Raw genomic sequence first — 24,388 nt, 5'->3', positions numbered from 1 at the left:
ATAAAGCTGATGCATTCTGCTCATGGACTAAAAGCTCATGGACTAAAAGCTCATGGACTAAACGCCGGTATTAGAACAGTCCCATCTGTAAACTGATCCAGACAGAAATGCATCCAAACCTGCCAAGCTGGTTCTAATTAACTCCATGGCGCAAACAGAGAGAGAGAGGGGATGTTATCTGCATATCATTACCATGACGAATAAAGTTTGTAATGGAAACTTCAGATCCATCATACAACTTTGACTCCTTTAGCTTTGTTTTCCTTGAATGAAGACAAGAGCAGCGAGGAGAAATGCATCATGTGCTAGAGAACATGCGAAGGAGATGATGTCAAGAAAACTCTCACATACTAAGTCAAAGTAATGTGGGTTATTGTGGGTTTCCTGTGTTTCCTTCAAATCTCTTAGAAAGAGATAATATACATCAGGTTTATGGCCCTGCAGTGGGTTAGCCTATTTTGCTTTCTGACGTAGGGGATGTGATGGGTGGGGACTGCTGACGAAGGAAGTGAGGTAATAAACTGCATGTGTGACGTACAGTTGAAGTGGGAAGTTTACATACACTTAGGTTGGAGTCATTAAAACTTGTTTTTCAACCACTCCACAAATGTCTTGTTAACAAACTATAGTTTTGGCAAGTTGGTTAGGACATCTACTTTGTGCATGACACAAGTCATTTTTCCAACAATTGTTTACAGACAGATTATTTCACTTATAATTCACTGTATCACAATTCCAGTGGGTCAGAAGTTTACATACACTAAGTTGGCTGTGCCTTTAAACAGTTTGGAAAATTCCAGAAAATGATGTCATGGCTTTAGAAGCTTCTGATAGGCTAATTGACATCATTTGAGTCAATTGGAAGTGTACCTGTGGATGTATTTCAAGGCCTACCTTCAAACTCAGTGCCTCTTTGCTTGACATCATGGGAAAATCAAAAGAAATCAGCTAAGACTTCAGAAAAAACAATAGTACGCAAGTATAAACACCATGGGACCACGCAGCCACCATACCGCTCAGGAAGGAGAAGCATTCTGTCTCCTAGAGATGAATGTATTTTGGTGACAAAAGTGCAAATCAATCCCAGAACAACAGCAAAGGACCTTGTGAAGATGCTGGAGGAAACAGGTATAAAAGTATCTATATACACAGTAAAACGAGTCCTATATCAACATAACCTGAAAGGCCGCTCAGCAAGGAAGAAGCCACTGCTCCAAAACCACCATTAAAAAGCCAGACTGCGGTTTACAACTGCACATGGGGACAAAGATCGTACCTTTTGGAGAAATGTCCTCTGGTCTGATGAAACAAAAATATAACTATTTGGCCATATTGACCATCGTTATGTTTGGAGGAAAAAGGGGGAGGCTTGCAAGCCGAAGAACACTATCCCAACCGTGAAGGACAGGGGTGGCAGCATCATGTTGTGGGGGTGCTTTGCTGCAGGAGGGACTGGTGCACTTCACAAAATAGATGGCATCATGAGGGAGGAAAATGATGGGGATATATTGAAGCAACATCTCAATACATCAGTCAGGAAGTTCAAGCTTGGTCGCAAATGGGTATTCCAAATGGACAATGACCCCAAGCATACTTCCAAAGTTGTGGCAAAATGGCTGAAAAACTGAACTGAAAAAGCGTGTGCGAGCAAGGAGGCCTACAAACCTGACTCAGTTACAGCAGCCCTGTCAGGAGGAATGGGTCAAAATTCACCCAACTTATTGTGGGAAGCTTGTGGAAGCCTACCCGAAACGTTTGACCCAAGTTAAACAATTTAAAGGCAATGCTACCAAATACTAATTGAGTGTATGTAAACTTCTGACCCACTGGGAATGTGATGAAAGAAATAAAAGACGAAATAAATCACTCAACTATTATTCTGACATTTCACATTCTTAAAATAAAGTGGTGATCCTAACTGACCTAAGACAGCGAATTTTTACTAGGATTAAATGTCAGGAATTGTGAAAAACTAAGTTTAAATGTATTTGACTAAGGCGTATGTAAACTTCTGACTTCAACTGTATACACACATCCTACTTTAGTTACTGCCTATGACCTTGATATCAGCTTTATCTAAAAAGATTTTTCTTGTTATTACAAGGTGGGGATCAGATATTGTGTGTTTGTTCTCAGGCTCATGCATGTTATGGCTATGTGGACACAGCAGTCAGATGGACTGTGAGGGCCACAGATAGTTAGGTAAAGGGTTGAACCTAAAAGCTGACCAGTGCCATCATAGTCATATAATGGCAATTTTAGGTAACACTTTGGGGTACTATGTCCTGGCAAAATAAATATTGGGGGTCCGCCGTACGGGTAAAAACATTAGCCTATCACAATAATTAAAAACAAAATGTCAAGAAAGCCTACAGTTATTATACAACTATTTATCAAATCCTCGTTAAAATTTGCGAATGGTCTTGAAAACGGGTGGTATAGCCTACACTCCAAAATGTGACGTGGTTCAACGAGAACACTGACATTTTGACAAGGCAGAGACGAGTGGCCGAGACACGCGGACAGCAGTGGATGCATAAATTCTAGCCTACACTCTTAGATAAAAAGGGTTCCAAAATGGTTATTTTGCTGTCCCCATAACAGAAACGTTTTTGGTTTCAGTCAGAACCCTTTTGGGTTCCATGTAGAACCCTCTGTGGAAAGGGTTTGTCATGGAACCCAAAATGGTTCTACCTGGATCCAAAAATGGTTCTTCAAAAGGTTTTTCTATTGGGACAGCTGAAGAACCATTATAGGTTCTGGATAACACCTTTTTTTCTAAGAGCGTAATGACAATTGCCAAAATGTTGTGTACCAGATGTTTCTTTCCATTCACCATGTTTGGAGGCTGAAAATACAATGAGTGTACAAAACATTAGAAACACCTTTGTAATATTGAGTTGCACCCCCCCCCCCCCCTTTGCCCTCAGAACAGCCTCAATTCGTCAGGGCATGGACTCTCCAAGGTGTCGAAAGCGTTCCACAGGGATGCTGACCCATGTTCCACAGTTGTGTCTAGTTGGCTGGATTTCCTTTGGATGGTGGACCATTCTTGATACACACGGGAAACTGTTGAGCATGAAAAACCCAGCAGCGTTACAGTTCTTGACACAAACCGGTGGACCTGGCACCTACTACTATACTCCGTTCAAAGGCACTTAAATATTTTGTCTTGCCCATTCATCCTCTGAATGGCACACATACAGAAGCAATGTCTCAATTGTCTCAAGGCTTAAAAATCCTTATTTAACCCGTCTCCTCCCCTTCATCTACACCGATTGAAGTGGATTTACAAGTGACATCATTAAGGGATCATATCTTTCACCTGGATTCACCTGGTCAGTCTATGTCATGGAAAGAGGTGTTCTTAATGTTTTGTCCACTCAGTGGATGTATGTTAGTGATGTGCAGTTTGCAAACTATTGTTTTGTTTTTTTAACAACTCTTTTTACTGATTCGAGAGTCATGAATGGTTTTTCTGAGTGACTTTTAGTTGTTTGTTAGACCTGCTAGTGCTGGCCGCTATGAGCCCTACAGCAGGATTAATACACCCTCCTCTAGCTCAATGGCTCCAGACACGCGCTCCGACCACCAACTGTCTGTCATTATGCACGCAGGGAATAAATAGATAATGAGTGTAGAGAAGAAAAATACATGTTTAGAACTCATAATTGATCGCATGCTGCAAGAATGAACCAAAACATACACAGCCTCTGCTCAACAAACTCGAACTCGAGAGGATTCATTTGGAGGGCTGCAGTTCATGAACAACATTGTGCTTATCACCCTCACGGCAGTCAAGCAATGCATTCCGCCAAGAGTCGTTCACAATCTAGTCCGGTTGCGGCCACTACTACATGCTCTGGGCATTAGACCTTACTGACTCAAATGAACTAAATGGGTTTAAAGATTTGTTATTTTGACTGAACGAGTCGAAAAGATCAGAGTCCGTAAAAAGAGCCGAACTTCCTATCACTAATAAACATGCGCGGGTAGCTTAGTAAAGGAGCCCTGAAGTGATTATTTGACAAGCGCGTGCACGCATAGGAGGTCCCTTACCGGGAAGTAATGTATTCTACTTTTACCCCTCCTTATACTCATGTTATAACAATGTAACTATGTAGTAACAACAATGTTACAATGCATATAAGAACAGATGCTGAAATGGAGCCAGCAGGGTGTTTAGCTTAGTCATAAAACAGAATGTTTTACGTATAGTTTTCCCCCTGTGTTTGAGGAGTTCAATGTTAACAGTGGAGAGGTCAGGGGTCACAGGCCTGTGCAGCCTAAATCACTAAAGGCATGCTGGGTTGAGTTGTTACACTCCGCACTGGGCTGGATACATCAAACACACAGCCTGCAGGGAACGCTTCCCCTTACCATCAACACCACACACATCTTTCTCTTCTCTCGGGAATGGTCAGGAACACATCCCCATTCCTTTTGAGCGGTGACAATGCCATACTGCATGTTAACGTCATACAGCCTTTTGTTTATCTTTGCATTTCACAGGTTCTGTACCTTTTGTGATGCACGTTGATTAGGTGATCAGGTTTTTACCTCAATTGCATCTACTGTACACCTGGGATAACATTTGTTGTCGTCAATAGGGATTTAATACAAGCACTTCAGTCAGGGATATATTTTCTGTAAAGAATGCTTTTATTGCTTCCTGAAAATGTATCCTCTCTTTGACTAAGACAGGCTGACACCAACTAAACTCACCAGCTGGCTTACTGTGTTGTGTCTTGACCTCAAAACCACCCTTTCAAGTGATTCATAACAAAACTGAGTAGGCATAATTCTGCAGCTTTTGCATGTCTTAACTACCTGTGTTTTTAGTTTCCAATGGGAGGATTGCTTCAGGCTACTAAAATGACGCTGACTAAAAGCTTTATTCACATTTTGGAAGCTCCTGCAGAGGAAAGGAGACACGTACTCCCTGGATATGCCTTATGTGCCTTCTTGAAATTGCAATAATAACTCTTTAAAATGTGTATGTATGAATGTCTTATATAATGCCCACATAACATTTCAACTTCTACTGAAGTTCTTATAGAATCGATACTGTAGATACAGAGCAGTCATGAATACAGCAGACCCTAAATGGGACCATGGTGTGGATCTGGTGTGTGTGGCGAGTTCCACATGCCAACAGCCCAGTATAATTATAGTGGGATTCACTTTTAAGGGCATTGGAAATGTTCCAAGTCTGCTAGAAGCCAGATGTTTAGTATAACAACAGCTTACTAGTCCTCCATGACTGAATGGTTCAACTCCCTTACTGACAAAAAACAATGTCCTTCCTGGCACTAGTCGTAGGTGTAAACTCAAATGCATTGGTGAGTCAATGTTCTTAAATAAAAACATTTTTTAAAGACTACCTTGCCTTTGAGCAACAAGTGTGCGTACATTTTTAAAACGATATGAGTGTGTGTCACACAGAGCTCCCTAAGAGTGTGCGGGCTGGGGTCGGTGAGTGGTAGGCTATACTTTGGGCTATAAGTTGCCAACCTAACCTGTGCAGGTAAATGCCAATGACGTAGGTGACCGTACGCCCCTCCCACGCAACCATGATTCATCTCAACTCAGAAAACAAAGAACGGAATATCTGTAAACTAAATCAAGAGAACTAAAGCAACTTGTCCAATTATATCATAACGCATAGGCAGGTCTATAACCAATCCGAATAACACAACGTTAGCAAAAAACAACCACATAGCCTATTTTGTTCTGCCAACTTTGATAATCTTTATTTGTAAGTTAACTAGATACACTTCGAAAAGCTATTATATGTCAATAATGTCTTAAGTACGTTCCAGATAACAGTAGGCCAATACCACGGACTGAAAAACAAAAAAACTAAGTACAATGTTTAAACCTGTAGTTCTGGCCATTCTACTTACCGAGCGATTCGACCGTCGTTTTTTAGATCCGCGCTTGAACATGTCGATGGTTAAAGAACAAGTGGCTTCGTTGTTTCCAAATAGTCTGGGAGAGTATTTAAATAGGTAGATACATGAAGCATCTAAATTCACAGAACGTAAAATATGTTCCGATAAACTGTGTCCCAAATACAGCACAAAAATTGTACAAACCCCCTCTTCTTGGAGTTTTACGCAGTCAATTTGCTGGAGTCGTCTGAAAATTACTGACGCATACGTAAGCACGCAACACCGAGATGACTGCACTTATTGAGCACGGAAGAACACTGTACTGGCGTTGAGGGTCTTCAATATTGCCCATCTGTTGCATTAAGAAAACACTCGGGCCATGAGGAGTCAACTTTTTAAAGGTGGAGTGAACCAGGGGCATCATGCACCCCAAAACATCTGAAGGGGAACAAAGTACATGGGGATGGGTGCGGGGTGGTCCTGAGGGGGGCTAGGCCCTCACCCGTAATTTGAAGAATTTCGCTTTTTTTTCCAAATAGACTTAAGCATAATGATTATGGGTATGTAAAATATGTATATTTTCCTGCATATCTAAGCATACCTCTTGAGCTGTCTGTAGCCTCCTGACTGGTGGCAATTTTTTGTAAAGAAACTAAATATGTGTTATGAATACTCCATAAGCTCCTCTTGCTGGGTTAGGCGCCACTGTAGCTCCGCTGAGTCTATTGCGTTTTTAGGTGAGGTATTCTGTAATGTATACTCAGGGAGAAAAAGGTGTAGATTCACGCACAGAGCGCGGCAGATGTTTATTAAGCCTTCGCAGAAGGCAGGAATCATGGTCGCAGGCAATGGTCAAACACAGGTAGGTAGTCAAAAACAAACAATACCTCACAACCATACAAACAGAAAGAACTGAACTAAATAGGGAGCTGTTGAGACCCGGTGAGAAATGAACACAGATGAAATCAATGAACAAAAATGAAAGACAGGGCTACGTTCCAGAACACAAAGAAACAGGGCTACGTTCAAGAACACAATGAAAAATAACACAAGGTTGACTAAGAAAAGAAAAGCAGAACCTTACAATATGCTTCTCTGCTAAAATCTGGGTAAAAGATTGAAAGGAATGTGAGTCTTATTCAGTACATTTAGTTATTGCTTGCTTTTCTAAAGCAGGGGTCTTCAACCTTTTCTTGTCCAGGGAACCCCACCCAGGCATACCAGTGACCCCCATAATATGTTTGCAAAACATGTTTCTTTCCACATGTCTTGGCTTACCATCCGATGAATGATAATGGCAAGGACAAGTAATCAACATTTTAAAATGAATAGGTCTGGTAGGTAAACAGTTTTTTTTCATTTAATAAGCAAACAATACCTCACAACCATACAAACAGAAATAACTAAATAGGGAGACACAGGGAGAGTGTCTCAGGGAGAGCTGGATGAGACCAGGTGAGAAACAGACACAGGTGAAATCAATGAACAAAAATGAGAGACAGGGCTACGTTCAAGGACACAAAGAAAAATAACACAAGGTTGACTAAGAAACAAAAGCAGAACCTTACAGTACCCCCCCGGCACCGGAGGGTGCTGCGGGCGAGGGAGCAGGGACGGACGCCTACCTCAGGGGCGAGGTCCGGCAGGTTGGTTTGACGAGGTCGGGGACTGACCCAACGTTCTGCATCGAGGTTGATGTCCAGACGGTTATGGTGAAATGCCTGAATCATCTCTGGGTCGAGGATGTCTTGGTCGGGGACCCAGGACCGGTCTTCAGGCCCATAACCTTCCCAGTCCACTACGTAGTGGATGCGACCTCTCAGGCGTTTGGAATCAAGGATGGCCCGTATGGCGTAGTCAGGTTCCCTCCGACGTCCAACGGTGGGGGCGCACTGCGGGTAGAGACTGGAGGATGAAGAGGACTGTAGGTGACCGGTTTTAACAGAGACCCATGGAAGGATGAGATTTTATACTGACAGGGTAACTGGAGGCGGTACGTCACAGGGTTGATGCGATGTGTTATCTTGAAGGGACCAATGAAGCGAGGACAGGGGAGGTGGATGTCTCTGGTAGAGAGCCACACACGCTGTCCGGGATGAAAGAGTGGAGTAGGTCTGCGGCGTCTGTCGGCAAAGCGTTTCTGGGTATTAGAGGTTTCCTGCAGATGCCGGTGAAAAGTCTCCCATACCCGCTCACTGCGCCGAAACCAATCGTCAACAGATGGGACAGTACCAGGCTACACCTCCCAGGGAAACATGGGGGGGTTGGTAACCAAGGACACACTGAAATGGAGTAAGGAGGAGGGATGAGTGCATGAGTGAGTTCTGAGTGTATTTGGCCCAGGCCGTATACCGACTCCAGTCGTGTGGAGAGGCAGAACATTGTTGGTGGAGATACTTCCCTATTTCTTGGTTCAGGCGTTCCGTCTGCCCATTGGTCTGGGGGTGGTACCCGGAGGAGAGGCTAAGGGTGACCCCCAGTCAGTCACAGAAGGCTCGCCACATTCGGGAGACAAACTGGGGCCTGCGGTCAGAGACAATGTCCTCTGGGAATCCCATACAGATGTAACACCTGCTGAAATATACACTCAGACAATTCCATGGTGTTAGGTAAATGAGGAAGGGGAACCAGACGACACATTTTTGAAAAACGGTCTATGACAAGGATGGTGGTGTTACCAGAGGATTCAGGAAGGCCTGTGATGAAGTCAACAGCTATGTGGGACCAGGGTCTGTTAGGGATTGGCAAAGGTTGAAGCTTCCTGGAAGGGAGATGAGGGCTTTTGGTTTGGGCACAGATTGGACAGGAGAGTACGTAATCCCTTACGTCAGATGGCAGTGAGGACCACCAGAACTTCCGGGCTAGAAGGTCGGTGGTTCGTGTAATGCCCGGATGTCCTGACCCCAAGGACGTGTGGCACCATTGCATCAGTTGGGGTCTAACAGCTGCTGGTACGTAACTCCTCCCAACTGGTGTCTCAGGAGGAGCCAGGTCTGAGGTTAGGGCTTCTTGTATGGTAGAGTGAACCTCCCACTGTACCGGTCCCATAATGCAAGAGGAAGGAAGAATGGGTGTAGGGTCTGAGTTACTGGTCAAAAGGTCAAACTGGCAGGAGAGAGCATCAGCTTTTACGTTTCTTTCCAAGGATGTAAGTAACATGAAAATGGAAGCGTGTGAAGAGAGCCCAGCGGGCTTGTCTGGAGTTTAACCTCTTGGCTCCTCTGATATATTCCAGATCAGGTTGCGATGATCTGTTAGGACGAAAAAGGGATGTTGTGTGCCCTCCAACCAGTGGCGCCACTCCTCGAGGGCCATCTTGATGGCGAGGAGTTCTGTACCCCACATCGTAATTCCTCTCAGCGGGGGATAACTTCCTGGAGAAGAAGGCACAAGGATGTGATTTGGGAGGTGTTCCCACCTGTTGAGAGAGTATGGCTCCTACTTCGGAGGCATCCACCTCCAGGGTGAAAGGAAGGGTCGGATCAGGTTGGCAAAGGACAGGAGCTGAGGTGAAGAGGTGTTTCAAGTTGTTGAATGCAGTCAGGGTGGTATCAGTCCATTGAAGGGTCTTTTGACTGGTAAGGGCAGTGAGGGGAGCAGCGATAGAACTGAAGTTCCGAATGAACCGACGATAGAAGTTGGAGAACCCAATGAAACGTTGGAGTTCCTTAATGGTGGTGGATTTGGGCCATTTACTGACGGCGGTGACTTTGTTCTCATCCATGCTGACCCCTCCAGGTGTCAGTACAAAGCCACAGATATTTACCAAGGTTACATGGAAGGCACTCTTTTCAGTCTTCACATAAAGGTTATGGTCAAGGGGTCGTTGAAGAACCTTTTGCACATGCTGTGTGTGTTTCTTCAGGGAGGAGGAGTAAATCAGGATGTCATCAATGTAGATGATGAGAAAGCGGTTGATCATATCCTGGAAAACCTCGTTCATAAAGGATTGGAAGATGGCGGGGGCGTTCGTAAGGCCAAATGGCATGACCAGGTATTTGTAGTGCCACCAAGTGGTGATATAGGCCATCTTCCATTCGTTGTCTTCACGTATACGGACAAGGTTATATGCACTTCGCAGGTCGAGTTTAGTTTAGATGTTGGCACGGCCCACTTGTTCAAGGGTTGTTGGGATCAGAGGGAATGGTTCTTGACCGTGACGTCATTCAGGAAATGATAATCAACACATGGACGGAGACCACCGTCCTTTTTTCCAACGAAGAAGAAGCTGGACACAGCCGGGGAAGAAGAAGGATGAATGAAACCGTTTGAGTGATTCATCAAATGTAGTTCTCCACAGTCCTTCAGTGGGGACACTCCAGGGAGTAAGTCAATAGCACAGTCTCCTGGGCGATGTCGTGGCAGAGTGGAGGCCTTGACTTTGCTATGGGTTACGGTACCGGGCATTGGAGGAGTAGGGATAGGCTGGCGGAGAAGATGTTAAATTTCCTCCATAAGCTCCCCTTGCTGGATTAGGCGCTGTTGTAACTCCGCTGAATCCATTCTGTTTTTAGGTGAGGTATTCTGTAATGAATACTCAGGGAGAAAAAGGTGTAGATTCACGTGTAGTGCGCGGCAGATGTTTATTATGCCTTCGCAGAAGGCAGGAATCATGGTCGCAGGCAATGGTCAAACACAGGTAGGTGGTCAAAAACAAACAATACCTCACAACCATACAAACAGAAAGAACTGAACTACAGTTGAAGTCCCTAGTTTACATACACTTAGGTTGGAGTCATTAAAACTCGTTTTTCAACCACTCCACAAATTTCTTGTTAAAAAACTATAGTTTTGGCAAGTCGGTTAAGACATCTACTTTGTGCATGACACAAGTCATTTTTCCAACAATTGTTTACAGACAGATTATTTCACTTATAATTCACTGTATCATAATTCCAGTGGGTCAGAAGTTTACATACACTAAGTTGACTGTGCCTTTAAACAGTTTGGAAAATTCCAGAAAATTATGTCATGGCTTTAGAAGCTTCTTATAGGCTAATTGACATAATTTGAGTCAACTGGAGGTGTACCTGTGGATGTATTTCAAGGCCTACCTTCAAACTCAGTTCCTCTTTGCTTGACATCATGGGAAAATCAAAAGAAATCAGCCAAGACCTCAGAAAAACATTTGTAGACCTCCACAAGTCTGGTGCATCCTTGTGAGCAATTTCCAAACGCCTGAAGGTACCATGTTCATCTGTACAAACAATAGTACGCAAGTATAAACACCATGGGACCAAGCAGCCGTCACACCGCTCAGGAAGGAGACGTGTTCTGTCTCCTAGAGATGAACGTACTTTGGTGTGAAAAGTGCAAATCAATCCCAGAACAACAGCAAAGGACGTTGTGAAGATGCTGGAGGAAACGGGTACAAAAGTATCTATATCCACAGTAAAACGAGTCCTATATCAACATAACCTGAAAGGCCGCTCGGCAAGGAAGAAGCCACTGCTCAAAAACCACCATAAAAAAAGCCAGACTACGGTTTGTAACTGCATATATGGACAAAGATCGTACTTTTTGATTAAATGTCCTATGGTCTGATGAAACAAAAATAGACCTGTTTGGCCATAATGACCATCGTTATGTTTGGAGGAAAAAGGGGGAGGCTTGCAAGCCAAAGAACACCATCCCAACCGTGAAGCACGGGGGTGGCAGCATCATGTTGTGGGGGTGCTTTGCTGCAGGAGGGACTGGTGCACTTCACAAAATAAATGGCATCATGAGGGAGGAAAATTATGTGGATATATTGAAGCAACATCTCAAGACATCAGTCAGGAAGTTCAAGCTTGGTCGCAAATGGGTCTTCCAGTAGAACTCCCAGCACAGTGTGGGTACATGTTGGATCAGCTGAAGGGTTGTTGGAGAATTTGGGAAAAGCAAAAGGAGATATATATTTGTTTATGGTCTAACAAAAGGCCTACAAAGGGTCATGGGGTTTACTGAGGAGGATCAACCAAAGATAGTGGAAGGGCATTTGTTTATCTAGTTTCCTGAAAATCATACTAAATATGTTATTTAGGTCAAGTCAAAATTAAAACAATGAGTAGTAATTGTGGATAGTATTTTGCCGCATTCCATTTTATTTGCTATTATTGGGCCCATTTGTGAAGAAGAAAATGAAGTACAGAATGAACCCTGGTCATGTTGAAAGGGCAGCTGCTTCCATCTTGTGGTAGCTTGAGAGATAGCCCTCAGGTCCTTGTACATGCCACAAACCAGTATACACAGTTGTTAGCCTGGCTAACCAGAATCATTGCTCTGGCCAAACGCTACTCCACACCACCGGAGGTATGTAGCAAACGACAGAATCAGAATAATTTAGTGTGAGTCGTCAGGCTAGTAAGTACTATGTATATAACAACAATGTGATTATACAATTTGTAATAGCACAGTTATTAGAGAGGTTCATAATTATTTAGAGTAAAACAAATGGCTTTTATTGTGCAAAGCATTGTGAATGCAGTGTTTCAAACACACAAAAAGGATGAAACAAGAAATTAAAAATCCTGTTAGAAATAAAACACTGAGGCCAAATTATACCTTGCAAAATTAATTTTATATTTCGGAGGCAAGGTAGCATTTACTAAAGCATATTAAAATTATAACATATGGTTCCTGAAATGTCAACCACACAGTTGATAAAATAACCTTCTCTGCTAATTAATTTAATGAACTGCTTATTCTAAATAAACAATTTAAGAGTTTTCTATAACTGCATACAGACTGTCTAAATCCCTTAACAATGGTGCACTAACTGAGGTAACATTTCTCTTGTACAACACAAAATGTCATTAAAATATCTTCTTTACCATTGGTTAAAAAATACACAAAAAAACTGGTAAGAAACACACTTAACCTGAGTTAGATTTGTGAAAACCAGGATGATGAAAACATGTGTGTTTCCTATGGCAAGAGTAGCCTACTAACGAGAAGTTCTTTGGTGGCAAAGGAACATTAACCTTACTATGGGGGCAGAATGAATGGTGGTCAGTAACAGTGCTAGTCGAGAAGAGAGGCAAAATAACAACCCATAAAATGAAGGCACTACAAATGTTTCCAGGTAGGCTACAACAAATGCTGTATTAAAGGCACTGTGTGAGAGATGTAGAGCTCTATTGATAGTATGCATTACTGTACAAATAGCACTATGCAGAGTGTACAAAACATTACGAACTCCTCTTTCCATGACAGACTGACCAGGTGAATCCAGGTGAAAGCTATGATCCCTTATTCATATCACTTGTTAAATCCACTTCAATCAGTGTAGATGAAGGGGAGGAGATAATTGAGACATGGATTGTGTGTGCCATTCAGAGGGTGAATGGGCAAGACAAAATATTTAAGTGCCTTTGAACAGAGTATGGTAGTAGATGCCAGGCCCACCGGTTTGAGTGTGTCAAGATCTGCAACACTGCTGGGCTTTTCATGCTCAACAGTTTGCCGTGTGTATCAAGAACGGTCCACCACCCAAAGGACATCCAGCCAACTTGACACAACTGTGGGAAGCATTGGGGTCAACATGGGGCCAGCATCCCTGTAGAATGCTTTCGACATCTTGTAGAGTCCATGCCCTGACAAATTGAGGCTGTTCTGAGGGCAAATGGGGGTACAATTCAATAGTAGGATGGTGTTGCTAATGTTTTGTACACTCAGTGTAGCTAACGATATCACTGGTCACAAGGAGAACATTGACTAAGTGGCAGCTAAATTTGACCAGCACAATTATAATATATTAAAGTGGGAATATTGAAAGGGCTTTGCCGCTGAGGTGAAATGTTGATGATGCAGAAAGAATGCCGTTTGTAGTAATTTGTACTAAAACTGCAAAGGTAAACAGCTGATGTTACATTATGTTATATTAATCTGAGCACCTCTATGGATGTAATACTACAATCTCATTACTAATACAAACCAAACCTTTAGTAGTGGATGTAATACAAACAGACATCTTTTGACACATTAATTAATTAGATCAGAAAACAAATGATGTATGAAAACTGACCAAAGCTTTTCACCTTCTTATGCTGCATAATATTTACATCTTTCCCTTTTCGGTAGATGGTAGAATTGTACACCGAGACTGGAATAACGCTTGTCAAGGGAATCCCTCCTGGAATTGACATAATTCTTTTGAACATGCAGATCTCAATGCAGTGTAACATTCTCCTCTGGGTCAGCTATAGATGTACGGTAGATGTTTCTCTCTTCTGACCCCAACATTGGTTAATTTCTGCTATTAATCTCTTCATTTGAGCATCAAACTTCCTTCCAACCTGCTGCACTTCTTTCTCTCTTCATTGTCGACTCCTCCTGCACAAACTTCCTTTTTCTTTTTTGGGGGGTATAGCTTTGAGTGCTTAAACTCTGTCGTCTGTAAACAAAGCAGAGAATAGAACAAATCAAATTCGGTGAGAAAATGTCTGTCAAAACTGTAGTTGGGTCGTTCCACGAAATGAGTGACTTTTGAGTCCCTTCGATATTTTAAGTAAAAATTGTGCACCAGTTATTGCATTTTAAATGCCCGTTAGATTCAATTAAGTGCCCTTCAATATAGACCACATGGAGAATTCAATAAATCAGATTTTCAATATGAATAAAGACTTGCTAAAGTGCCAAAATTCAGCAATGTGGTTCAGACTGACACCCTCTGTGACTTCTAGGAAGATTTTAATCCAATTAACCCCAACATTTCTCCAAGTTTCCACCATCATTGTAAAGCCCTAGTTATTTTGTTGCTTTGACAAAGTAATTTCTGAAGATGATTATTTAATGTGATTAGTGATTCATTTACGTCTGTCCCTCATATTAAGGTCAACCCTGTTCCGTGAACTTAACTCTAATCTTTTTGTCCATTTTCTGGTATTTTGTGGTGGAAAACTGAGCAGGTCAAGCACAACACATCCACCCTGTTACCCATATACAGACAGGATAGAAATGTTATAACATTTATTTTTTTTGTGAAGCTTGCATTGCTCATCCCCGTTTCACACAAAAAGCTTCCATTTCCCCTGTCAAAAGGGGATTTATGGCTGATTTAAGATGAAATCGTGAACCTTGTTACTATCTCCCCTGTTACTTTATTTGGCACTTCCTATAGTCATTTTTATTTATTTAACCTTTTGCGATGGGAAAATGTGTTTATGAAGTTGAACATGTGCTCTTTATGACAAAATGTTAAAATGAGGTGAAATCAAATGTTATTTTCTTTTTACCAAATTAATTCTCTAAAAGGCACCGAATTGGTGGAACGATCCAGTTCATAGCAAAGCTGCAACCTTATCTAAATCACCCACCAGTGGGCGTTGCTGTGTGCTGCCTGGTGCTCTTGATGACCAGAAAGATGGTGTAGGCATCATAGGCAAACAGGATCCCAGCCAGCAGGCCAAACACCTAAGGGAATGGAATAACTGTTAATATAAACATATTCTAAGCACCAAGTTCTACTTTTCAGTGATTAATTGGTCTGAAGTATTGGAGAGCTGAAGAAGTAGGCAGTTTGAAATGCTCTAGTTTGTTTCTATTACAAAATCTCAGGGTGGTTAGACATTTGACTCACCCCTCCTGCAATACGGGCGCCGTCCCCGGCTCCACCAATCACACAGATCAGAGAGGTGATAAGGTACAGGGCTGCACCAATAGTAGCACGGATAAGATCCTGAGAGGAAGAGACCAACATTAGTGAATGATTGTCCTTCTAATGGCACTTGGAAAGTCCTTGTGTTACTGTCTGGTTTTATGAATGTATCTATAATTTGTGTCTGTGTGCTTCTCTTTCTGTGTGTGTGTGTGTGTGTGTGTCTCTCTAGGCATGTGTGTGTGTTTGTGTGTGTCTAGGTGTGTGTATGTGTAAACATATATACTGTACTCACACTCCAGATCCAGTTGACCACCTGGAAGGACTTGTCCATTTCCATCATGAAGACGACAAAGAAGATGATGGCGAACACCATCTCACAGATGGCCACTGCAGAATAACCTCCATACAATGATGCAGCATAGCAGATTAGGATGATAAAACTGATGAGCTGAAAGAAAAGAACAGACAATTCATTTAGAGAGAGAAAGAGGAGAGGAAAAAAAAGCCTGCATGAAAATATTCAGTGTAATATATGTTTATAAAGGTACTTAGAAAATGCCAAATCTGTAGGGCAAAAATTTATTTTATGCTCAATTAATCTGTAGCCGAATTGCTTGAATTTGGGATGTTATTCATAACATTTCCTTTTTAGGAAATTACTGCTACGTATCCCAGAATCCTTGGGGAACGTCTTGCTGTAGTTTACAACAAACTAACAATTTGGCTCCAGATTCCTCCCTTTCCTTTGAATTAGCAGTTCAGGTTGAATGATGTGATTAAAACTCATCCCAGACAGCAGATCAGCAGTGATAGGAACAGTCATCTCAGAGTCATTTCCACCACATGAACATGGTATGACAGTTGACTTAAGACCATATTTTATCCACGATAGTCTTCTACTCCAAGATCCAGGCTGAGTGAGACCAGGGGGCAGCAATGTCAAATGGACAGACACCATAACTGCCATGTCAAACAAACAAACAAGCATCTCCCACATCAAACAGGACACAATAACCACAATCTATACGGGGTTAAAGACCCTGTGGTGACGCAACGAAGTACACAAACAACCGAGGCGGTCACAAAACACATGCAACAAAAAAAACATAGTAGCCAACATAGCCAATCAGTTTAGAAGCCTATATCACACTGAGTAAGATCCCCAGTGATCTTTTTTTATCAGAAACATGTGCATGTCTTTCTTTAACATGTTGCTTTAATTGTATCTACAGAGGGGTCTGTACCAAGTCAAGAATGCATTTTTCCATCAGAAAAAATAAATAAAAAAATCAGCTGGCATTCCCTTCAGTCCATTCCAGTGAAATAGGGTCAGTGTGGAGAGTACATAAACTTGGACAGCCCACAGTGTAGCAGCAACACCAGCCCTTACTGAATCTCTCTATTGTTGCTGCTGTTGAGCTATGATTCTGGGTGGGTAGATATATTTAAATACAACCACAGGCAGGTTTTGAAAGAATGGTCACATTTCATGGTGCCACTCGACATCACAAAGCCTTTGTGAGGATGACAAAGATGTTACTGACTTAGATGTTCAGGGAAGATATTGGAGATTGTCAACTTTGCTTGCAATTGCAAAGCTACCCTTTTTTTCTTTGATTTGAGGGATAAAATAATATATATGAACTGGCTTACTGCCACAGAGCAGTAAGCCAAGTTAGGGCAAACCCAGTAAAAAGCGTGGTAGTAGCCTACAGATGATGCAATAAACTGCCCCCTCCCCCCCCAGCACACATCAGTGCTTCGTGTGTTCCAGAGACTGGCACGAGCTGCCTCTGTGCACTTGTGGGGTGGCCGGGGCGAGGGGCCTACACAATGAGGCTCTATTCTATTCTGGCCTCAGCCAGCTGCTCTGAGGGGAACCGGCTAATGAAGAGGTCGTCACACGGAGAAACACCCACTATCCAAAAGCCCTTCACAACAAAAAAGGGACTGCGATGTTGACATCTCACTGTTACACCACAGGAAAAACTGCTCCATTTCTGACCAGACTGAAGACCCAGATGGAATCTGTTCAGTCCTCCATACGCTGACTATGGAAAATGACCAACATTTTGTCAATGATTACAGTCAATATATTAACAAACTAAAAACAGGAACAGAGTGGCAACCAAAAACACAGAGAGATGTAACTATACACAATCTCACACACAAAGAAATGCCAGGAAAAGTTAAACTGATGTTTCAACGGAACTGGCTTCTCTGAATAGTATCGGGATGAGAGGCAAAATACAATTTCTAAGCACAGTAATAAGAACAGAACAAGCTACTGCAATGCCTACATCACTCAGCTTACATAGAAGCGATTGCTCATCATCCAGGGAGAGTCCCACTGACTATGTTTCACTTTGACATTAGCTAGCTTTCACAGAAGCATGTTCAAAACCAATGAACCAATTAATTGTTTGCGCTACAAAGGTAAAAAGCAAATCAAACATTCTTCGTCCCAATTAAGTTTCTATGTGAGAATTGGCAGAACAATCTGAGAAACCAAAAATATTTTTGGGGCTAAACTGGCATGGAATCACCCTTTTGGAGTATGGCTTCCATAGGCCCATAGTGTCAATCCTTCACAGTACATGGGGTTACTATGAAACATTGGGTGAGGAAATGAGTATTTCCCAACTGATTAATGATGGCAAGAGTTGTCTTCCTGTGTATCTCACATCACATGATCCTCCTCTCCCTGCTGGAGTATTCTTTGGCCTGTATGAACTACAGTATGTAAACTGTCTGAGACACCTACCATCTCTCGTCCTGTGACTTTCATACTTTCTCCCGGGCTGTTGTGATGTCATCCACCTGACCTGTGCAAGCTAAGCGATTCCTGCGTTCTTTATCCCAGGCTGCAGCAACCTCACACATCCTCTGGAATTTCCATTACCTCTGCAAAGCACTGACTCTTAACGTGTGGTGAAACACTGACCTCGGGCATCTGAGTCTAGGAACCCCCTTGCTAGAATAAACTCTACACATACACAACATGACCAAAAGTAAGTGGACACCTGCTCGTCGAATATCTCATACCTAAATCATGGGCATTAATATGGGGTTGGTCCCCCTTTGCTGCTATAACAGCCTCCACTCTTCTGGGAAGGTTTTCCACTAGATGTTGGAACATTGCTGCGGGGACTTATTCAGCCACAAGAGCAGTAGTGAGGTCGGGTACTGATGTTGGACGATTAGGCCTGGCTCGCAGTCGGCATTCCAATTCATCCCAAAAGTGTTTATCTGTCAAACCCAGATTCGTCCGTCTGACTACCAGATGGTGAAGCGTGATTCATCCCTCCAGACAACGAGTTTCTACTGCTCTAGAGTCCAATGCCATCGAGCTTTACACCAGTCCAGCCGACGCTTTGCATTGAGCATGTTGATCTTAGGCTTGTGTGTGGCTGATCGGCCATGGAAACACATTTCATGAAGCTCCCAACGAACAGTTCTTGTGCTGACGTTGCTTCCAGAGTCAGTTTGGAACTCGGTAGTGAGTGTTGCAAACAAGGACAGAAGATTTGTACGCGCTACGTGCTTCAGCACTAGACGTTTGCACTTGACAATAACAGCACTTTCAGTTGACCGGGATAGCTCTAGCAGGGAAGAAATTTGACGAACTGACTTGTTGGAAAGGTGGCATCCTATGACGGTGCCGTGTTGAAAGTCACTGAGCTCTTCAGTAAGGCCATTCTACCACCAATGTTTGTCTATGGAGATTACATGGCCGTGTGCTCGATTTTATACACCTGTCAGCAACGGGTGTGGCTGAAATAGCAGAATCCACTAATTTGAAGGGGTGTTCAAACTTTTGTATATAAAATGTATCTATTTGCAGAAATGGTAAATTATCTTTTACTTTTTAATAACTTATGAAAGAGATTAGGTGGTGAAAAAACACCAATCATGGAATGGGGTTGTTCAATGACAAATGTATTTGGTTTAAATCTATCACTTGATGGTTTCATTTCAGAGAGACAAATTATCATGTTTTGCTGCAAAGCGCAATATATCTGCCTCACTCTCAGAGAAATAAGTAGCACTGCTAGGTTTTACACAGTCAAATAACAAATAACCTTTTTAGTAAAGAACTGTACAAATGATACATTTGTGACATCAATACAAAACACTTTTTTTTCATGAATTAATACAGTAATATGAGATCTGTATGTAAAATAGCGACATAGTTAGTCCATTCATTTTATGATCGCTAGGTGAGACAACCACATAAGTCAAATATACAGTATAGAAATATTAAATTCCAGCTAAACAATGGATATATAGTGTTTGCAACAAAACCCATTTTAATGGATATCTAAAATCCTTGAATTAAAAATCTGAGAACAGTAATATTTTACACACACATGAAGCAATCATTTCTAATGAAAAAACACAAATGTGAAAAATTGGTGGATATAGTGTTTTGGAAAGAAACTTAAAATTCTAGAACTCGCTAGAATTCTATTCTATTCTGTTTCATTTTATGAGAAAGCTCTGAGTTACCACCCCCTTTAGAACAGAACACCCACCATACCCAATAGTGCTTATCTTTACAAAAGGAGAGATTCACCAGTGCTGATTTCTTAGGGCAATGAGAACACTGAGCAACAAGATAGGCAATCAGTATGCATGCAGCAACTCCACCAGAGTAGTGGGATGGCCCTCTTCAATGCACTTAGACATGGGTAACAAAGCCCCCAAAGGACACTTACTACCCTACAATACATCTCATGGATGTAGAGCACATTAAAAGGGGTCTACTGTGTACAAACACACTTGGCCTGCTTGAAGTTATTCATGTCCATTCCTGGAGTGCCTTTACATACATCCTGGTTAACTCAATCCAGATGGCTTTAGCATAATGTTGAAAATAAAAACATAGTTTGATTGGCCTGTGCATAATTTTGGATGTCATCTGCAGTGCATTCCTCTTTCCATCAAACCATGTACCCACTTTGTCTCTTTCTGGTTGTGCTCAACAGTTGTGTTTGTTCTACATTTGATGGGCTCCTGTGTGGCGCAGCAGTCTAAGGCACTGCATCTCTGTGCTAGAGGCGTCACTACAAACCCTGGTTCGGTTCCAGGCTGTATCACAACCGGCCGTGATTGGGAGTCCCATAGGGCAGCGCACAATTAGCCCAGCGTTGTCTGGGTTAGGGTTTGGCCAGGGTAGGCTGTCATTGTAAATAAGAATTTGTTCTTAACTGACTTGCCTAGTTAAATAATGGTTAAATACAAAAATATAGGCTGGATTTCAAATGTCCATGTATGACTGGACATAGGCTACAGTTTGCTGAAGGATGATTAAATAAACCTTTACTTGAATTTGGCCACAGTTACATGCTGACCAGACTGGACAAGTCGCGTGTGCGAGCACTGCAAAATAAATGTACACATACATGTTATTCACTTATTGCACCCACACTGCTCGCGCGCGTTAGCGAGCTCATGCGTGGCCAGGTCGCTAAAATAGAAATTGGTTCTATTTATGACGCTCAACGTGCTGCAAGTCCGTCCTCTCCCATCTGGTTTTTAGAAGCATATACCCACGTGGGGGATTGAAAGATGAACTTAGGTCCATTCCGGTCAGTTGTAGTAATGCTGTAAAGTTGGTTGCCAACTGCCATTTAAAGTCCAAAGAAGAAAAGCCATATAAAGTCCAAAGAAGAAAAGCCATATAAAGTCCAAAGAAGAAAAAGAAGCCTGAAGGAAGGAGGAGAGACGACGAGAAACAAATTCGGTTTACCCTTTTATCTGTGGATTAATTGTCAAAGTAGAGGACCTTGTGCATTTCAGGTAAAATAACAACCCAATGTTTATATACCAGGACAAATAAACAAGCAACAGCAAGCTAGCTAGCTAAATTGGCATAACTGTTTAATGCTTTTTGACCTGTCCCCAAATTAATATAATTGGTTCAGTGTTTGTTTTGATATTTCAACCTGCGTGTCCTGATTGCTTCTGGTGTGGGTGAACAAAATCAATGTGCGCGCAATGGTGCACGCGCATGTCCAGTTTGGTCAGCTTGTTAGTCTACATAACAAGGTTTTAATTTTTTTTCTTTTTTTTTTATTAGTTTCTATTTTTATTTGAAATTCAGTTTAGTTTAAGTTAGTTTTAGACCTGATTTGCTAGTTTATTTTTAATTTCAGTATTAGGGACAGAAAGCATGCATGGATAACAAGATCCCAATTTGACTTAAGATTCTGATGATTATCCACATTTATCCAAAGTCAAATTTCGAAGTTGGTCCAAAAGTCAAATTTCATAGGTGTTTTCAAAAGCCTGGTTTGCTGCTGCAGCTGCCACTCCTTTATGTGGCTCCTCCTACATTAATTCCGAATGGTTAAATGAAGGATTAAGGTTTGGAATAGCCCCATGAAATTGAAACTAAATGGTTGGTATGCAGATGCTGCATGGACATTTCACCAGTAAAATTTGAAGAATTATTATTATTAATTGACAGTGAGAAATGTGAAGGGAGGGAGACAACAGAAAATGTATTGGTAAAGTAGAGGTAAAGAAAAAAAACACTCGCAGAACGTTTCGGATCTCCAACTCCGGTTAAATTGATCCAGGGGGGGCCCCTGGATTTAAAAGGAATATTGTCGAGACAGGAGCAAAAATATGGTGGAAGGAAAGCCCATATACTAATCCAAAGCTTTTTACATGTAGTAGTATATGTAAGAATCAAGTTAGCTACCTAGACATTTTTTCCCCTGTTAGCTGGTGATAGCTAGTGATAGTGATGCATAAAGTAGGCCTATTTGAAACAACGTCATCTCCTGACCACATTTTAACAGCCACATTCAGTACCATGAAACCCCCCCAAAGCTTGAAACTCCCATTGAAAATCCCTTTACAGTTTAGATTTTTTATTTTTTATTTATCTGAACATAATTCATGATGGTTATTTTATTTTAGTTCGTTTTGGGGTCAAAGATAATAATTTCAGTATAGTTTTAGATGGGTTTGTTAATTATTTTTATTTCAGTTAAAAAATGTTTATTAGTTTGCGTTTTAATTTCAGTTTACTATAATAACCTTGCTACATTAATGAGCACAACGTCAAAGAGAAGGAGTTTTACACATTTACAGCTAGGTAGTAAATGTGTCAAATTTCTTCGGCATGCCAACTCCTTATCAATCTTAGGGAGAGGTCTGTCATCCTTCCATGACTAACTTTCACACATAATCATAACTATTATGTATATCCTGTAGTATGTGACCCTATGTACACTCTGATTTTCAACCTAAACTGTCAGCATTTGACTGTTGCGTGCCAAATGAGGGGAGCTTCACGCACAACACCACATTAGAAGTGACAGGTGGAAGCTCTTAACCCTTGGCCTACAAACCCAGCCCCTACCTCCAAGAGCACATGGTTCTCCTTCTAGGTCCAGTTCCTCTAAGTCCAGACAACTGTGTCAACGATTTTAAAATGGCCCCATTCATTATCATGCTATGATCAAATCATTGGAATACCATCATGGAAATACTCACAGATCTGTATTGCAAAAACGGCTGTAGGTAAATGAACTACACCCACATAGCCTATTCAGTTATGATGTAAGATACCATTTTGTAAAGTAGTAGGTTCACTTATTGCTTAATAGAGGCCTACGTGAGGTTATGAATGCAAACCTAAAGTAGTATGTTGTATTTCTACAACAGACCTTTCATTCATAGTTTGGAAACTCCTAAATCGCAGTAAGTTTAGGTTGCAGCAGTAGTCTACTCCTTGTGTGAGGCTTTAAGAGTAAATGGAAACAAACGTACTATTTCTGCAGCAAGAATAGTTCCTTTTCGGGTCTTCACGTAGCCCTTCAGTTTCTCCAGGCAGCCCGCAGCGACACTGGCATCTGTATCAGCCATAACGAATATAATTTACCAGCGAAGTATAACGGCTGAATATTGCAATGTTGCAGAACTCAACGAAGACACAAGTTACATTCAGTAGGGAAAAAGCGGACTGCTGTTGCCTCCTAACTTCGGGGTTTTTCTTCTCTCCAACTTGCGAGTCCTTCGAATGGGTGAGTAATGGCAACTTCCTGTACTAAAGAACAAAATTGGAAGGAGGGAGTAAAGACGGGCAAACGGGGCGTTGGCTTGAACTTTTCTCTAGAGATTTAGGTGGTGGTGGTGGGGGTACGGAGGTGGGTTTGCTCCAACTGTTGCTGTGATTCATAACTGTTGCTGTGATTAATTTATGGAAGTTATTTATCGTTCATTAACATTAAAGCCATCAGCAATATTTTCTTCTCAAGTTCAGTGGGCAGAAACTAATGGAAAGCATTAGACATATCCTATGCAGTTGCTGTGTGACAAGCCTCTCTTTGCTTTGGCAACACCGTCGACTATGTTCTTGACAACGTAACTAGAACTGCCTACTGGTAGTTTGGTGCTGTTAGGCACATAAGGGAAACTACTTCTTAGTGCGCAGCTTTCTCACCGAGGGGGTGTGAACAGTTGTTTTTAGAACAAACCGATTCGGAACAGCTGCCCACGGCTATGCATGACACGTTACCTTTTTGTAAAATGTGTTGTTTCATTTACTTTGCTCTATGCAGAATAGAATAGGAATAGAACAGAATTGTGGTGTTAATTTATTGTTCATTAGAGGGGCATTAAAGGGGCAATCTCAGTGGTGTAGTGGAGGGTATACCCACTTATTTTTCAATAGGCATTGCGCATACTCACTTAATCCTCACTGATACTTATCAAAGTAGTGTAGTGCAGGTATACGCTCTATCAATTAATAGTGCTGATGGAACAATGTTTTTCTTAAAATGTTGATAAACTATTTCTTCACATTTTAGGCACAGCAATGTGCACACGGCAGTAGGCGAATTAATGGACAGAGATGGAAATATCCGTGAGAAAGAGGGGGGATTTAAAGATGCAACAA

At 41.8% G+C, this 24,388-nt stretch overlaps 2 protein-coding genes across 3 annotated transcripts in view; both read right to left on the bottom strand.

The window, feature by feature from the left end:
- Nucleotides 1-6,179, bottom strand: part of LOC106572445 (prickle-like protein 2) — a 44,289-nt gene extending 38,110 nt beyond the window's left edge. Inside the window, exons 1-2 of one of the 2 annotated variants that reach the window (XM_045696225.2) lie at nucleotides 6,099-6,179; nucleotides 5,907-5,991 (exon numbers count right to left, since the gene is read on the bottom strand). In XM_045696225.2, the coding sequence (XP_045552181.1) occupies nucleotides 5,907-5,948 (42 nt within the window). In that variant the 5' untranslated portion in view covers nucleotides 5,949-5,991; nucleotides 6,099-6,179. Of the gene's footprint in view, nucleotides 1-5,906 lie in introns of both variants that reach the window. The other variant, XM_045696224.2, reaches the window with a different exon arrangement.
- Nucleotides 6,180-13,769: 7,590 nt separating this feature from the next.
- On the bottom strand, nucleotides 13,770-23,536 carry plp2b (proteolipid protein 2b). The gene is made up of 5 exons (XM_014146629.3): nucleotides 23,260-23,536; nucleotides 15,767-15,922; nucleotides 15,454-15,552; nucleotides 15,191-15,287; nucleotides 13,770-14,268 (listed from the first exon to the last, which is right to left on the bottom strand). The coding sequence occupies exons 1-5, from the start codon at nucleotides 23,353-23,355 to the stop codon at nucleotides 14,255-14,257; spliced, it is 462 nt and encodes a 153-aa protein (XP_014002104.1). The 5' UTR covers nucleotides 23,356-23,536; the 3' UTR covers nucleotides 13,770-14,254.
- Between the last annotated feature and the right edge of the window lie 852 nt (nucleotides 23,537-24,388).

This window comes from Salmo salar, chromosome 15, assembly GCF_965601325.2.
Source record: "Salmo salar chromosome 15, fSalSal1, whole genome shotgun sequence".
Taxonomy (NCBI): Eukaryota; Metazoa; Chordata; class Actinopteri; order Salmoniformes; family Salmonidae; genus Salmo; species Salmo salar.
Note: the sequence above shows the minus strand (reverse complement) of the source record. Positions and strands in the feature narration are given on the sequence as shown.

Excerpts from the sequence above, each read along its gene's own strand:
- plp2b (XM_014146629.3), bottom strand. The coding sequence starts at position 23,355 with ATGGCTGATACAGATGCCAGTGTCGCTGCGGGCTGCCTGGAGAAACTG. Across the intron at positions 15,553-15,766 it reads TGGTCAACTGGATCTGGAGT|GATCTTATCCGTGCTACTAT; the intron begins GTGAGTACAGTA and ends TCTTCCTCTCAG. Across the intron at positions 15,288-15,453 it reads GCGCCCGTATTGCAGGAGGG|GTGTTTGGCCTGCTGGCTGG; the intron begins GTGAGTCAAATG and ends CCATTCCCTTAG.